The sequence below is a fragment of the Maylandia zebra genome, linkage group LG23, assembly GCF_041146795.1.
Source record: "Maylandia zebra isolate NMK-2024a linkage group LG23, Mzebra_GT3a, whole genome shotgun sequence".
In the NCBI taxonomy this organism is placed as follows: Eukaryota; Metazoa; Chordata; class Actinopteri; order Cichliformes; family Cichlidae; genus Maylandia; species Maylandia zebra.
Window position 1 is genome coordinate 12,836,064 of NC_135188.1, and position 18,256 is coordinate 12,854,319.

The 18,256-nt window shown below is 41.5% G+C and overlaps 1 protein-coding gene across 12 annotated transcripts in view; it reads left to right on the forward strand.

Annotated features, from left to right (window-relative positions):
* celf5a (cugbp, Elav-like family member 5a) overlaps positions 1-18,256 on the forward strand; it is a 197,256-nt gene that overhangs the window by 161,193 nt on the left and 17,807 nt on the right. For 6 of the 12 annotated variants that reach the window (XM_004552769.5, XM_004552772.5, XM_004552770.5 and 3 more), the window contains exons 5-7: positions 2,162-2,241; positions 10,195-10,341; positions 17,447-17,612. In XM_004552769.5, coding sequence (XP_004552826.1) covers positions 2,162-2,241; positions 10,195-10,341; positions 17,447-17,612 — 393 coding nt within the window. The remainder of the gene's footprint in view (positions 1-2,161; positions 2,242-10,194; positions 10,342-17,446; positions 17,613-18,256) is intronic. The other 6 variants (XM_004552774.5, XM_004552775.5, XM_004552776.5 and 3 more) reach the window with 2 other exon arrangements.

An 18,256-nucleotide genomic window follows, 5' to 3' on the forward strand; every position in this document is an offset into this window, starting at 1 on the left:
ACTGACAAAGAAGTGACAGTGCATCCGAGTGTGTGTCTCAAATCTGTGCAGCACATCCATCAGATATAGGTCAAGTAGCCCGACTGGTTAATTGATGTCAAAAATTTAACGTTATGTTGTTTGGGACACGGGATTGTCAAAGTCTAATAGTTTCTAAAAGATGCCATATTTAAATTTATCGTTACTCTAATTAGGACAATGTTTTTGCTTTTAGTCTTGCTACTAGTCCTGGAAAACCCAGCTCTCTCACCACATGTGATATCTTGCTGTGATCCCACCTAATTCAGCAATGATTTAAAAATTACCCTGTTGGCTTTGCAAACACTTTTTCAGTATTTACCTGAATTTCCTGCATAACAAAATCCCAGTCATTATCCTGCTGATGTCTATTGTTTTGAATGTACCGCTGGACTTTACGCAGGTACTGAAGTGTTGATATCCCGAAGCCCTTTCTGAGATAGCCATGCAACAAAGAGCAAAGAGACCAGTGGTTTTTCATGTCTCTAAAGCCTATTCCCCAGCCGGTGCTTATGGAAATCGTTATGGAATTATATCTAAAAGGGTTTGAAGAACATTCTGACTCTGCAGTACGCTGGAGGAGGAGAAAAGAAAGACGGATGTCAAAACGATTCAAGTGTCCCCACTGTGGGGATGGGAACGAGTTGCATTCTTCTTTGTGGCTGTGCAGTATTTATGCTCCGTCTAAGTTAACTGTCAACACTCAAGTCATTATCCTCTATTACATCATCACAATTCTTTTTTTCTGGTAATGGCTGAGAGTATCATTTGAAAGTCTTTTTATAGTAATAATTATTATTAGTAGTAGTAGCAGTAGCAGTACTAGTAGTATAATTATATCATATCAAATAAAAAACATCTAAACAAGTGAAAAAAAATTCATCACCATGTTGCATCTCAAAGTCCTGTGATACAAAATGACATGTAGAGAATATTTTATGCTTCCTCACCGCTTCACACGTTCAGTTTTTTTAGTTTATTTAAAAAGGTGCAGGAAGTGTTAAATGCATAATTATACTGATGTATGGTTTGTACTACTGTGGCAAAATCCTTGTCCAGGTCATCGCGAGCTCTAGCCCCGATCTATTCATATCTCAATAGGGGGGGCAGTGCTTTGACAGCTGAATGGGCATCGTGATAGGCTGGTGTCCATAGGCGTAAGCCCATTAACAGAGGAAGAATGGCAGGGTGACTGGGTCAAGCAGAGAAGATGATAAGGAGACTGACAGTATGACAGATTAAATAATTTTAAAAAAGGAAACTTAACATGAAAAAATGAAATTAGGTGAAATGGGGTGTAATTATAAAAGGACACGGTGGCTCAGTGGATAGTCCTGCTAGCTCAGACAACAGACCCAGATTTAGTCCACATGTGTTTCTGTGTCAGTCGCTGAGCATCTTTATTCGCTCTAGCTTTCTCACATTTTAATAAACTGAGCTCAGAGACCTGCATGAGCAGTCGGCTGGACAGTTACTGCAAGTTTCACAGAGAATGCATTTTCTTTTGTCTTGAATTAGATGGTGATGCATCTTTTAGTTTCTGCCCCTTCAATCATTTCTACTAAGGGTACTTTCTTGGTTGATTTTGAAAGAAAAAGGTATCATAGCCAGACCCTAAAGAGAGAAAATCATAGTTCTTTAAGGACAGTACAGCAAAGAGGTTTGATTGTTTCGGGCCTTGTTCAAATCAGAAGAAGTGATCAGAACATCTTGTCGTAGAAACAATTAATTGTTCTGAGAACCTAGATGGTTTGCTAGTTAAGTTTAGCCAGTTTAGCTCGTGTTTAATATGCACAGACAGGCATGTGGTGCTAAATAGCATGCTTTTCTGCTTCATCAGTGCAATCTCTTGCCTGCAGCTTCTGCCTGCTTGTCTGCCTGCCTAATGCCTGGAGTTGGGCAGCCTGCTGTGCAATGAGAGGCTCTCACTGCACAGCGATTTCTGTGGTGTCAAATATAATTCAACTATTATTATTATTAATTTATTAATATATTGTACACTGTTAAAGGCTCACTTGAGTGAACACTGTACAGGATATACAATATATTTCTCTCTATATTAATATATACATGTGTAAATGTACTTCTTTGTATGTTTGTGTGTGTTTACCTGTGTGCGGTGTGCATCTGCTCTTTCTTCCAGGTTGCGCCTTCGTTAAGTTCTCCACACACACCGAGGCTCAGTCTGCAATCAGCACGCTCCACGGCAGCCAGACTATGCCAGTGAGTACAGCTGTCTCCCTCATATAAAAGCACAGAAACCCACTCAGGCCACAAAGCATCTGTAACATCCACAACACTTCAATAGCTGCAGTCCACGTGTCTTGCTATGGAGCTTTAAATTCTCAGCTTCGACGTTTGAATCAACTGAATCCATCTTTATAAATATGGCAGATTTTTAAAAAAAGATCCAAAAACAAATATTCTGCTGTCTTTGTAATTAACACGGTACTTGAAAAAAATCCTAATCTGATTTCCAGATAAAACTGTTTAGAGTGATAATTGAATTTTGGATGAGTCATCAATCAGTAGTTCTGTTTGCATAATCAGTGGATAGAACCCCAGTGTGAGATTACATTAGCTCCTTATGTAAGCACACTGTGTCCTCTGAATTCTCTCCGCACTAGCTTTACTGCGAGCACAAAAAGCTGTACTGCTCATTTGTATGTGTCTCGTGTTTAAGCAGGGTCCCTGTATACCTGATTGTGTCAAAATAAAAGCTACTTACTCTACACTTCAAACCTGAATAGAGTTATTCTCCATGACATTCGGCGAGCGGACAGAGAGTCATGACTTGTTTTATACAGTAGCCTGAAGTATACTTTGCTTTCATCCTCGTTTTTGTTTCGGCAGCTCTCGTCTCAGAAAGGCTGGGACAGTGAACTCCCTCCCACCCTATCTCACAGGTGTTGTGTTTCACTGTATGATTTCATTATTAATGGTTGCCAATGTGTGGCTCGAGAGAGAGGAGCAGAGAGAACCACTTGAAGCCAGCTGTGCCATTTTGGCACAACCTCTGAGTCAATCTAAGTGCAAATGACTGCAGGTCATGAGGAAAGACTCTGGATGTCCATTTTCCATAGATACCCTCCTTCTGTGTTGCTCCATTCCCCTATCTCTGCTACCTCTCTGCCCTCGCTCGTCTCTCTTTGGCAGCCTCTCGGGATATTAGGCAATAGACTTGTTTACTCCACCTTTCACCACATTGGCTGCTGAATTATTCATCCAACTATAAGCAGGGTGCTGAAAGGATGAGGGGGGGAGACTTGGAGAGAGAGGGAGAATGAGACAGAGAGCGAGGGGGCAGAGAGAGAATGAGTGAATGGACAGGATTTATACCTCCTGCTCTGGTAAATTGATTATAGAAATCTGATCAGCATCTCATATCCTGTGGCTGCTGGAGGAGCAGGCACAGTGCGCCTGCCTTGCTGAGATTAGTGGACCTCCGATGGTCTATTATGCCTCAGCAGGACAGTTCTATTCAGAGCAGCGTGTCCGTCAGTGTAGCAAAGATCCTGGAAAAAACATGGGCCGCACATCCTGTGTGTTAATTTAACATCGTTTCGATTGCAGTCGAGCCACGACTGCAAAAAGAAGTCATGTACAAGCATGTTAACTGAATGAAAAAGCATTTATTTACCAAATGTTGAGGTGGATTAAAAATGAAGAAATCAAACAAAGAAATAAATGCCACTGACAGCCAAAGAGACAGAGAATTTATTATCAGGCAAATCAAACAAGCAATTCCCTCATTCCTTCATATTTCAGTCAAAAAGATGACAATAATAAAGACCTATAGCAGCAGTGGCTGAGGTGTACCGCACAGAATATTAACACTACAGCAAATGAACGCCAGCGCCCCAGAGCATGAACACTTGCTTCTTAGATTTTATGCGTGTGCACACAGACGTACACGAATGCATGTGTGCGCATGCATAAATATCTACAAATAGAAGCACTTTGTGGGTAAAACATTTGCATGAGCACATGCATGCACACTCGTTCTATACCGCTCACTGCCACATCCACGTCCAGCCACGGACTAGGGTCAAAGGCTCCCTGACTGATCTTATTTTCCAGCTCGGAGGACTTGAGCTGAATACATTTGTGTTATTCATGTAGAGAAGGAGTGGGCATTTTGTATGTATTAATCTGTGTGTGAGTTGGAAATGAAAAAGGAAATCTGCATCAAGAGACTGCACGAAGAGTGCTGGCCGCTGCATGCTTAGAAGTCCATTGTGAGCGTACATACACTTGCATTTGTTCCATATGTGGAACTACCCATCCGGCATCAGCGGCCGATCACACTCTAACCCATCATAATTCAAGCATAAATATCTCTTCTCACGTATACTCTGCCACCATCCCTTGATCACCAGCTGCTATCGCTGGTGTGCACGCACCACCAAAGTTCAGGCCACGAGTGCCTCAATTAAACATTTAAATTCTAGCGCTGTAGAGCAAATTGCTGGAATTCAGCAGGGTGATGTAGGAAGAAAGTCTCAGGACAAAATTACACAGAGATGACGGGGGTGTGGGTCAGGTCCGCAGAGCCATGCTGATTTTTTTTTCACTCCGTATGCGCAGCAGCTGAGTTCGAGGCAGTTTCAGCTGACACAGGAACTGAGATATAAGCAGCAGAGCAGGATGATGGAAGGATAAGCGCACAACAAAAGAAAGCAAATGAGGTAATGCTTGCTTAGAAGAGAGAGCTAGATGATTGAGAGTGCAAGAGAAGAAAAAAAGAAGTTTAAAATTCATCTAAATGTGATTCCCCATCTCCTGAATCTTGTCAGTTACTTCAGACAGAGAACAGAGTACATATGCAAGTGCTACGAGTGCCAGGATTTAATACCCAATAAGGCACGTCTTTTAATGAAATGAAAGAGGCAGCCGATGCAGCGGTATACATATAAATACTGGCATAAGTAATAATCTTGTTGTGTACTCAATGAAATGTGGAGTGTTAATGTCAGTCTTTCACAGGGTTGATTAATCTTTGTGTTGCTGCTCCCTAAACAACATTCTGCTTTTATTTAAGTTAGGTCTTTAATTTCAATCAGTATTGTTTCTAGCAACTCAATTTACATTCTAATAACCAAACAAGTTCCCAGTCATCCATTATTATAAGAGCTAAGCTTGAATAGGAAGTCCATTTATCCTTCTATGGCTAGCTGGGGTAGTGTAATGGTTGGCCTCAGTGGAAAAACAACCATAGAGTAACTCCGTGCAAATGCCAAAAATTAATAGTTATATCATATAAGAGTACTCTATACAGCTTTAGTATAATTCTGAACATGACTGAAGGAAATGCCTTTGACCGTGTATTTAGAACAAACTACGGAGATCCTGGACATTCGTGTTCTCTGCAGGTTCCTCCTACAGTCCAAAGATCTCCATGTTAGGTTAACTGAGCTGCAGCAAAGGTACTGACACAGACTAGAAAGAGAGAGCATATTTCTCCTATATTGGCTTCCCTTCACTGGCTCCCTGTTAAATCCAGAATCAAATTTAAAATCCTGCTCCTCACATACAAGGTCCTGAATAATCAGGCCCCATCTTATCTTAAAGATCTCATAGCACCATATCACCCCAACGGAGCACTTCGCTCTCAGACTGCAGGCTTACATAGAGTATTTAAAAGTAGAATGGGAGGCAGAGCCTTCAACTTTTAGACCCTTCTCCTGGATTCAGGAGACAGACACTATCTAGATTAGGCTTAAAACTTTCCTTTTTGCTAAAGAATATAGTTAGGGCTGGATCAGGTGACCCTGAATCCTCCTTTAGTTATGCTGCATAGGTGTAGGCTGCTGAGGGATTCCCAGTGTTTTTTCTTCATTCACCTTTTTTACTCACTGTGTTTTTACACTTCTCTTTCACAGTGTGTCTCTGTCCTGTCTTCCTCCTTTCACTCCGACCGCTCACAGGAGATGGTTTGGGTTTCCTGTGGTTCTCTTTAGTATTGTAGGGCATCTACATAACAACATAAGTGCCTTGAGGCACCTGTTATTATGACTTGGCGCTATATTATTAAAAGTGCCGTAAATTCTGTTAACTGGTGATTGTAAATCAGCCATAGGTGTGAATATGAGTGTGACTGGTGCCAATGGTGAGGCCCTGTAACAGACTGCCACTCTACTTGTATAAAAACTAAACAAAGGAAAGATTATACAGAAAATGTACATGTAATCAAATTACATAAAGTCAGTATGCATATTTTGAAATATTCTTTGAGTTTTGTTAAAAGATTGCATATATTAAATTAGTAACTCAATGTTACTAATTAAATTTTTTCAGATCTTTAGTTTCTCTAAGTTGAGGTCCTTTGTCTTGAAATGATTGAAAAGTTGAATGAATGACTGAATGACCTGCTGCGACTAACTGAGTAACAAAATTAGCAATTTGACAGATTTTGGCACTCGCATTAAAGAGATTTAAAGCTCTCCGTAGACTCTTCTTTTTACAGTCGGAATAACTTACTCCTATTAATAAAGTGTTTTGTGTCATTAATACACTTTTCTTTTATATCCATCTTTCCATCACACTGAATTATGGTTTGTAGCGAGCTGAAGCCTGTCACGGCGTTTGAAAACACTGGACAGGAGGCTTAGGATGTTCTGATCCTGAGATGCTTTGGCTGTGAAAATATGTTAATACCAAGTACCAATGTGATACCAGTGTTTAAGTTTAGTGTGTTTTCTTCACTGTGAGAAAGAAATTTTAAATTATACTTTACATATAAGGAAACATCAGCAGATTCTGAATATATAAATATAAATTTTCTGAATTGTTGGTATGAAAAATCTAACTTATGTGCACCTGTCTTATTTCAGATCAGCGCGAGAGTCATTAGTCTGCTGAAATCTGCTGTCATTTACAGTCACAGCAGTTTCTCCTTTCCTCCTCACGAGGGTGCGGAGCTGACAGGAGGCAGCTGAAATGCAATCACATTTAACATACATGTTGCTGCGTTGACAACAACAAGTTGTGTTACTGCAAGTATAATTAGAACTTACACCAAACCAACATCCTTCGAGCTTCCTGCTGACCAAACATGATGAGAGTGAAAGTAAAAGAGTGACTCAGAGAGAGTGAAACTATCACCATCTGCTTTTTTTCAGCTCACAGTTTGCAGTTAAATTTGAAAAAAAAAACAACAACATATAAACAGAAGCTGTTGCCTTCAAACTCCTGACATCCTGTTGTGGACAGGTTGCTGGACCATGGCAGAGCTTCTTAAAATAAATGTGAAAAACATTCCGACTGTATTATGTTGATTTGGAGTGTTGTAAAATTTTTAAAGTATTTCTTAATAGGTGTGCGAACAAAGTTACAGCATGACTGACCCCAAAATACAGGAACACCATAAAGGTCTTCACTGTGAGACACTTGAAGCCAAGACACAGACTGTATCTCCCAGTACTGGACAGAGAACCAATCTTCCTTCTAAGTTATCAAATGCAAGCAGGCATTAAAGTTAAAAGAATATGAAATATATATCACTAGGTATGAGGCTTTATCTCCTTCATTCACATGAGGGTTTGCAGCTTGTGCAGCTTGAGCAGACACCAACACAACCATCCTTGGCAACGAGAAGAAGCCATAAAGAGGCAGACTTTCCTTTTGGTTCTAAGTCTCTGTAGTAGCTTTTTATCCTTCCTGTTTAACTCCCGCTTCTTCAGTGGCTCTCTAGGCAGCTGGGAGACACCCGGCAGGGGGATTCTGCTCACACTTGGCAGCTTAAAAATTTAATGAGACTTTCACTTCACACTTCATCCTCTTCTCTTTATAGCAATGGAGATTCTGCTCGCTGATATCCTGACAGGCCTAAATGGGAAAACCTCTGAGATAAACAAATGTGGCAATGGACGCTTAGCCGACAAGCCATAAAATTTACGTGTCCTTAGGAGAAACAGTGGGAGGGCAGTCTCAGTGTAGAGACCTTGAAAAAAAGCTTTGCAGCGAGTGGGACATACATGCAAGCGTATGAAAGCAAATGGCACAAGGCCCTTGTATAATAAGACAGGCCAATAAACTTTGTTTCTCAAGAAGGGACACTTTTAGTTCTAGATGGCAAAGGGCTGACTGCAAAGTTCCAACTTAATCTCCTTAACCAGAGGAAAAGCTCATAGTTCTCATTACCAAAGAGCGACCTTAAATAGCTTCTTTAACTGTGAAGACGAGGTAAAATATTCAATATATACTAGAGCATCTTGTCTGTATTCTGCTGCACACTCCCAAAGTTAAACCTCATAGCAAGGTTAATCGTACAGATAGTAAAATGCTCGACAACAACAAACGCTAAACTTGCAATTGTGTCACTGTCAACCTTGAAGTGTCTCTGCTTAGTGTTAATATATGAGGTTTTGCTTAAGAGATTGAGAAGCATTAAGAATTTTTTTATTGTGTTTTTCTATCTCTTGTTTCTGTATTTGTTATAGAATCGTATATGAGTCAGAGTGAATGCAAGGCGTCTTATTCCCATCTGATAGAATTGCATTAGCACTGCACAAGCTAATTTCTCATTAGCCAGAGCCAGTAAGTGCTCAATTCGTCTGTTAGCCAACTAGCCTGCCAGTCAGTCAGTCACTCAACTAGCTATACAGTCAGTCTTTTAGTCGCACAGCCGACTAACCAACTGACCATTGACATATAGTACTGCAAGCCTGTAGTTCAACCAGCTAGCCAGGCTAGTTGGCTAACTGTCACTCAACTAGCTATACAGTCAGTCTTTTAGTCACACAGCCAACTAACCAACTGACCATTGACATATAGTACTGCAAGCCTGTAATTCAACCAGTGAGTTAGCCTGGAGGAGAGGGCTTGTGGGAATATTGAGAAATGTGGGGAGAAAGGCAAAGGAAGAACATAAAATCCATATGCTACAGTCGAAAAGGTCCAATGCCTGTCTTTGACCGTTTTTTGCTGTCTGTAGATATCTTTATTAGAGCGATACCTCAGTAAGGGAAAACACACAGAAAAGAGCATAATAAAGTCAAATTAATTATGCAATAATAACCTGCTAATGCAGATGCCATTTGTAACTATGCACCTGTTGTCCAACACAGCTTCTTCGATATTTGACTCAGATCCAAAACATTACCGCCTTTAGAAGTTTGAAAACTATAACCCAGTCCAGGCGCTTTACCAGTCACCACTGCTATTGACAATCTTGCATCAATTTCAGGGAGCCTCTTATCGTGACTGACACACAACCTTTCTACACTGTCAGATCAGAGTAATATTTCGGCCTTTTATGTGGATCGATTGGCCTGTTTGGGGGCGCAGAGGGGAGGAGAGGCGGAGCACACAAAAGGTCAACTGTAGCGCTAAATCATTTGAAGATTCTTTAATGAAGGGTGTGTGGCAGACACACCTGCTGGTTTCATTATTGGGCTGCAAAAAGGGGTAATAGTTTTGATATAGAAATGAATTGCCAAAGACACAGAAACGAGGAGGAGACTCAAACGGAAGCTGGGCAGAAGGAGAGAAATCGCCCTGAAAAGAAGAATTTTCTTTGAAGAGCACTTCTACCCAGGCCAGTAGGAACTGCTGTGCATTGCAGATCTTTTAACCTTAACAAAGTAGCTCTGATGTTACATATATGTACCGTACCGGATAGGGAAAAGCCTGGAAGGGCATGAGGGATATAAACTATTTATGATATAAACAGTGAGTCGGCTTTGCCCTGAGTGACTTTGTGTATGTCTCTCTCTGACTGAAAGAAAGCAGGCTGATCCTGTCTGCATATCTGAGCTTTTCACTCAATAAATAGAACATTTTTATTCTTAACGCAGCTGTCCGTTTTATGTTTATGTATGCCAGCCACAATTTTCTGCAGTAATGAAAAGCAAATCTCTGACACACAATTAGAGATGCTCACTAGGTATCGATGTTAACAGCAGTTGTTGTTGCAAATGAACATGGCAGACTAAGAAATTTGAAATAATAACCACTAACGTTCTTAATGCAGTTTTTTTTTAAGTGTTGGTTCACAGCTGTCTCTAAATGTGTAGTTAATCATAAATGCAAATTTTCTCAAGGCCTTTTGCGTATATGTATGTACCACATTCATTTGCTGAGTGTAAGTGTGAGGGCTACATGCAGTTAAGTGGCTGTTTGTTCCCTCATCTGATTTCTTCCCTTTTTTTCTTTCTTTCCTTCTAACTCACTCAGGGTGCTTCCTCTAGCTTGGTGGTCAAATTCGCCGACACAGACAAGGAGCGCACCATCAGACGTATGCAGCAGATGGTTGGGCAGTTTGGCATCTTTAACCCAGCCATCGCCCTTCCCTTCAGCACCTACAGCTCTTACGCACATGCGGTGAGTTGGAAAAGGCATATGTAGCACACACAGTAGACTTTAAAGGGAGAAACAATAAGATTATATTTCATTTTATGCATGGATAATGGATCTTATTACTTTGTAGTACACATACTTAAAATTTTAGTAGCAGTGAGTTTCATATTCTGGCAATGTTTCACATCTTCACTCTCAAACAATGACATTTTAAAGGATTTGATATACTGTACCTAACACTGGAAGAAAAATGTTAAAAATATTTTATCTACTATCATTAATCACCATAAGCATGTATTTGCATTTGAGTAGGCAAGGAATAAGCGATGTGGCGACTGGAAATCGTAGAAAGTCAGTAGCATTCAGCGAGTCCAAGTGGCTCCAACTTCAATTTTTTTCAATATCGAGGCAGTTGAAGCGACTATCAACAAAAACAAGCCACGATGTATTTCACCATCTGACGAGGTAGTAAACATATTACAGGGTTACCTAAGCAGCTGGAGTTGCTAGCGACAAATCAACAACCACAATGAGATGTCCAGCGACTATGTCGTTCCCCTCATGGTGGAACTGTTTTGCTTTAAAACTCTTATTTTATCATTTTTAGCCACAGCAGGCATTGGATAAAACCTAGCAATTAACTTGCTTTTAACTCGTGCATAGTGGCACATTTATCAGCTGAAAAGACAGAAATGTGGTAAACAGCAGACCAGAGTGACTACGATTGGGCCTCATTCATCGGTGGCTGGAAACGCTCAGCATAAATCCTGCTTTTGATTAATACAAAGCGACATTAACTCTTTATCAAGCAGACATAAAGCTAATTAATTTTTGACTTATTAACCTGAAAGGCAATATATTAAAGTGCTGCGCTCGCAGTATCTTCTGTATTGGGGGCAGTTGTTTACACTGCCCCCAAGTGGCCAGAAGATATGTGAAATCGTGTTTAATTCAAGAATTTGTTCCAACAGCCAATGAAAGCTGCAGATGGTAGATATTATATTTGGAGCCAACATCTGGAGAATTTATACCCTTGTGCCATCATCATAACTCATTTCATTTAAAACAATTAGATTTTAGGTATGAAGGCAGAATAACAAAATAGTGTAATTTTAATGTGGCTTGGACTCCATTTTTTCCAGTATAAATCTACAAAAATTCTGAAATCAAAGTTCTAAAAAAGGGAAACATGTTGGTGGTTTGAACGTAGGCTTTTTAACATCTTTTACTTAATAATCCATGTTGGGATGATGACTGACCAAAGTGTTAGAATTTACATCAGTCACACAGGCAAATAATTAAATGAGGATTCCGCTGTTGCAGTGAAACGTCTTTGAGCGAATTCACTGCACGCAGACTCTTTGTTCGCTGCTTTTTTCCCTGTTTTTCCTTACTTAGCGGATATTGTTGTAGGTGAAAATTAGCCTGGCAAACTATCATCACTGCCATCAACACCACTTTCAGCTCTTCTACTCTTAAACAGTACTGCCATTCCATTAGTGCCTGGATTTCAGCACTCTCAGCACGTAGACGCGCACACATTTGGTTAGCTTGTACCCTCCAACCCCTTCATCAGCTTCACTCTGCCCTCCCACCACCGCCCCCCCCCCCCCAGGGCATGGCACCATACACGCACACAGCAGACCCTCGGCTCTTTGATGAGTTCAGACAGCCTGTGCAGCCCCTCTCACCAATCGCCCCCTCTACCCACTATCACACTGCTTCTCTACCCTTCCCCTCTCCCTCCCACTGTCCCTCCCTCTGGGCCCATGAGATGCTTCAGGGGACACAGTTGACTCAGAATATTCCATGGGCAACTTATCTGCACACAAACTTTCTTCTCTCCTGCTGAGGCAGAGCACACACATGCACCCCCTCAGTGCATATGCCACCGCATGCACATACAGACACACTAACTACTTGAAGAAAACTAAAATCAATTGAATTGGGTTGGATGAAATGCTTTCTGTCCGACTCTGTGATAAATACCTGGGCTTTAATCGCCTAAATGCACGCGATCATCTGTGGAAAATATAATTTACAAAGAAGGAGCAGTGCAAAATCATCTTCTCCTGTACTTACTTAGTTGTTAAAGTTAAATATTTTTTCCAATTTCTAAATGCTAGGATTAATTGTTGATGTTAGCCGGGTCTTGGGGGCTTATCCATTTCCCTCATTTTCATATCACAGCCATGGGACCCACTGTGAAATGTGCAAATTGACCATCCCCGAGTAATTGCAAGGCCATCTCTTGTGCTCTCTCCAGTAAAACTCCCACCTTCATTACCATTCATGAAATACAGCCCTTTCCCAGAAAATGTGGAGAAATGCAAATGTTTAAGGGGTGGTGGAGGCAGTAGCGGTCTACAGGGAGACCATTGTGGCCCGCACAGGTTGGCCATGACTCTTATTTACTGTGGCACAGACCCGTGTCGACTCATACAGGCACACACAAGAGTATACACACTCACGCACAGTGCGCAGTAAATGCTCTTTCTCACTCCCCTCCCCACCCCCCCTCATATATACATATAATACGACAAACAGCAGGATGATGCGAGGAAATTGAGTTCGGAGTGAACGTAACAAGGGCACGGGGGATACTTTGGCATTAGAGAGAATCAATTACCATTAAATCTAAAGGAGAAATTGCACATATATGGTTTCTTGACAGAAAGATTACACAGCATGAAAGATGTTAGTGAAGGTGAAATTCTCCTTTGTATTATGTATGCTATGTAATAGCATATAATCACTTTGCCAAAATAAAGAAAGTTGGTTTAGAAACGCTGAGGCAGGCCAACCTTGGAGATAAACTCATTCCAGCTTTTGATAAAGTAATGAGTGTGCAACAGACAGCAATGGATTATCAGCAAGGCGCTTATTTTCATATCTTCCTTACTAAATGAATCTAAATACTGGTAGGGTCTGTTAGGTAAGAAATAATGTGGAATAAAGAGGAATATTAGTTATCTTGCATGCAGGTGTGCAGCAGTTATGAGTACAGTTGCATCACTGGTGCTGACTAAATGCACGCGGCGTGCAGCCTTGCTTCGCCTGTAGCCACAAGGAGGGTGCTGAAACGATACGATGAATGTTTCTTTGCTGCAAGATAAACTACATATATTCCCCAAAGACCAAAAAGCTGCAGTGACAGAAAAAAAAAGAGTTTATCTCTAAAGACACGCTATGCGTTTTCCTACTCTCCATATACACTAGCCAAGAGAAGAAGAGGTGGCACGGTATGGAATACAGACATTGGGAGAGCTCGTATATATAGTCATAACCAGCAAATACAGTAAATGGTAAATTCAAAGAGCTACCTCTCCACTACAGCAGTGGATAGGATTATAGAGTTGAGCTGACAGCCAGTAAATTGGATTTTAGTCAAACCAGGAGGAGGAGGGGCCTCTGAACACAAATTGGAGGGGGTACAACACTGACAACATATGCCAAAAATGAGAAATGTGCCATTTTCACGATCGACACAGACACCGGTGTGCTCTGACAGGAGACATCCTATTTGCAAAAGGTGATTTTATAAAACACAAGGCAAAGGAAAACGAGAGTGAGATTCCATGTTTCAGTCCAGCGTTAGTGATGAGTTATAATAGTTCTCCCGTGAAACGCTGAATGCGAGTGGTAAAACCAGCTTTTATTGCTTTTTGTATTTCCCCTTCACGACACAAACATCACATTGGCACACAGTTAGATGTGACAAAAGTCACTTTTCTTCTCTCATCATCTTAAGTGGCGTCTCTTTGTGAGGCTGGCCGTTTCAGCTTTCCCTGGTTCCTCTGTGTTTGAGTTAAAGTGAGAAGTTTCCTCCAGCACTTTGGCCGCCTTGCCTCCCTCAAAGATGCATTAGACAGAGCGTGAGATAGCTAAACTAGAGGAAAGCAAATGGTTTAACTTGGTGCTAATAGTGACAGTGTGTGGGTGGATCAGAAGGGAGAATGATGGCTATAAACTCACATTAGGAAACATCTCCCCCTGTTGGAGGGACTCGCATTCAAAAGGCACACATGAGAAATGATGGTTACAGATTACTGCATCATTTGGCTGTACTATAAACTGCCCCCGCACGTATGCACCAGCATGTGTGTGGCCTGATTTCACTGTGAGGACAGGCTTTGGACAGCTCCTGCATGCGTCTAGACACACACACATGCACGGTACAGCAAAGTGCATCAGAGATGAAAGAACCTATTATAATCTTTCTGTGAAAATACAGCCTTCGAGCATGGCGGTAACAAATGAGGCCCTTGAGTTTTATCCTTCAGTCTTTTAGTTATCCTCATTGACCCACTGTCTCTCTCGCTCACTTATTTTTTTTTTTTCCAACCTATTTCACCCCCTCTCTCTCCTCCCCTCTCGCTCCGTCACTGGCTGGTTGGGCTATAAGGGGTCACATGTGACAGTGCTGAGAGTCAGCGAGTCACAGAGCAGCGCTACAGAGATAATTGCCATGTGATAAAGAGGTGATTGCCTGCTAGCACCAGGGGAGAGTAATGCCATCAGGTTGCAATAAAAAAGCAGATGTCTGACACTAAATGAATGTTGCTGGAGCCTGGGCAACTTTCTTTGCTCCCTTTCATCTCGCACGTTTCTCTTTTGTCCCCGTTGTTTCTGTCCGCCTGTTCCTTTCCTCTTCCGAGAGGAAAAGAAAAATGGAAGAAAAGGTTGAGTCTGATGATGATGAAGACTCAGTTGTGCTCATTCTTTGCCAGAGACATTTGCTATCTGTTGGGTAGTGCATAAATAAAGGAAGAGGAATGGCTTTTGAATATAATGCCTTTGAAATTTTGCACAAAAGGAAGGGGGAAAGCGTAGACATATGAAACATAAAATGGAATGACTTTGAAAATTTCAGTCAACATAACCACTATGGTCTTTATTTTATTTATTATTAAAGACCAGAGTGTAATAACCACTGCTTTCCAACATAACTGCATGCTTCAGTTTCCAATTTGCTGGTATGAATTGATTTGCTGAAGCATCAATTAATTCGAGAGCTGCTATCCATGACAATCTGACGGCCGGCATGAAGGATTGCATTATCTAAAACATGCCTTGGGAGAGAAGATAGTATTCTGGGCATGCCAATATTTACTTCCACTGCGTTATTACAGCATCCGGACCTGCAGGTTGTACAAGGTCACAGGGCTGCCAATGGGTTCAAGCTTATTAGAGTCATCCCAAAGTCCCTGGTACCTCAAGACTAAATAAATAAATAAATAAACAATAGGTGGTGTTTCAGTAAGACTCTTCCTCCTGATGTCCAACCCTGTTCACGTCCTAATAGGAGGGCAATCACAAAATTGCCAAAGCAAGTGAGCCCTAGAACCTCTGGACCTATTTGTTTCTATGCCACTGCTTTTGTTTAGTTTCTTGTTCCATTTCAGGCTCTTTCAGCTATATCCTCTTAAAGCCTCAATTCATCTTATTTGGAAAGAAATGGATGATCCCCATTTGTCATGCTGATAAAATTATGCAAATGACAAAAGGCGTTAATAGATAGCAATGGCAAGGCATGTGGTTAATGGATGAGATGCCAGCACTGGGCATTCTACAGCAGGACAGCTGCTTTCAGGTTACCTGACAGGGGCACTAAGGGAAAATAATTGGCTTTTCCGTTGCAGAGTCCACATGCAAATACAAGCAGAGTGACATTCTATACCTTCGCTGTCTCACAATGTCATCATTAGCATTAGTCCCAGTGGCGGAGGAGTTTGATTTCTGCTCATACGAGTCTCAGGCCATGGCCATCGGTGGCTCTCCAAAGAGATACAAGCTATGCAGTATTAAACAGATGCAGAGGCGAGGGCAAGAAGCTGGTCCAGCTGCGTTTGTATTCCTATACCGCACAGTTCTGCATGTCTGATGGGAAGCTTCACAGCCTGCAAAAGATTGTTGAATCCCCAGATAAACCCACAGGTTCACAAACTGTACACATGAATGTACCAAGATGGATTTTCTTCTGATTTCAGTATTCAGCTTGGGGTTTGCACAGGAAGAGTTTAAGTTAAGCACAGAAGCTCAAATATTCTCTGTCATGCATGTTGTGTGAACAGGTGAGTATATGTGTGGGTGCACTTCAAGGCAGCGGTGCATGTGAGCATTTCCTGTGCACATGAATAAGCACTCTGCGTTTGATGGAAAATAGCTTCAGCGCTCACTTCTTACTTCATGCTAAGCAGAAATGCAGAGCGAATGAAAGACTATTGATTTGATCTCTTTGTGGGATCGGCCAGTGGGTGAAAATTGACTGCTATTAACCAACTGACTGTATATTACTAACATAGTCTGAAACCCGAGTTGCTCGCTAAGCTGACATTAAAACATTCGTTTGATGAGTCACAGTCTGAAAACAGAGTCAAACAACATTTTCGGCAATGAATAACTTTTCAGTGGCAAAGACTTTGGTCATTTACTGAAATCCCAATCCCAAATATATTCCGCCTTTCGTTTTGTTACTGGTTTCTGCCTGAATTAAAAAACAAGAGAAACTTAAAATATGGATGAATGTCAGGATACATCATCACAAATACATCACAGAAATTAGGAACGAGTCCGAGGAGCAGGGGGAGGGGACGTCTGTGGCATTTCTATAGCTACAGCAAACAGTATTGTGAAGTTTGACAATTGTAAGGGGGGGAAAAAAGCATTGCAACTCTGCAAACTTTGCCTGTTCCCTGAGTACAGAGATAATGTGCACATGTCAATGCCTTGATTTGTGTGAGCCCAACAGACAGCTATTAAATCGTTTCTGCAGCTGGTGACAGGCTTCCAGCTGGGAGGAGAGACAGATTCACTAAACATAGGTTGACAGGCTTCTTTTTTCTTCTCTTTCTTTTATTCCGCTCTACTTTCTCTGTACTTTTCATGCACTATCCATCCATCAACCTCAACATACATCCCTCCCCTCTGTTCTACCCGTGCTATGTTTCTCTCTTGCTCTCCTTCTCCCGTCATTTTTTGACTACTTTGCAACTTACTATATTTTTCATTACCATCTGTCCTCCCCTGACCTTCCTTACATCCCTTCTACCTGCTGCTCCCTCCTGTCTCACACGCCCCATCCGACCATCCTTTCCTCCACCCATCTCTCCGTGTCCCTCTTCTTTAGCTCATGCAGCAGCAGGCAGCCATCATGGCAGCAAGCCACGGAGGTTACCTCACGCCTAGTGTGGCTTTCCCCGCCACACAGATCCACCAGATGGGGGCGCTCAACATCAACAGCCTCCCGCCCACCCCCATGACCCCGGTGTCGGGTGAGTTTCATCAAACCCTGGGTGAGCAAACAGTTTCATTCCCTTTCCTCTTGCTTATGCTTGTTTCTTTGTACCAGACCAGTGAATGGAACATGCCTGTATGTGCATTTACATGTTAGCTTTTATGTGCACAAGCCAAACGAAAGCGTGCCTCATTTCTGGTGATCCAACATGATTCCTCTGGAGGGAGAAAAAATGAACAAAAAAGTGGGATTTACATGTTTATGTTGTTTGTGAATGCTAACAATATTTGGGGTTAGTGTAGTAGCAGCAGAAGAAGGAATATCAATAAGTAACTTTACAGATAAGCCGCTAATTTCCCCGTAGTATTTTGACCTTGTGCTTTAAAGCACTTGTGCATGATCTGCATGCACTTGGTTTTGTTTTCCATAACAAACACCTCCTATGCAGATCCATTACAGAGGAAAGGGAAGGACTTTGAAACACCTACCTACTGCCTAACATTTGCTTATTCAGCAGTGTTTCATTTTTCTTGAGACAGAGAACTTCAAGATTCTCCACTCAACAAAAGCATGAGCCAAAATAAATAATACAGTAGCAAAGTCTTTGTTGTGCTCCCCTCATCTACTTTGCCAACACTGCAGTATTGAGTTTTTAAGGTGATGTCTTTGGTAACTTTAAACCAGTCAGTGTGAGCATCATCA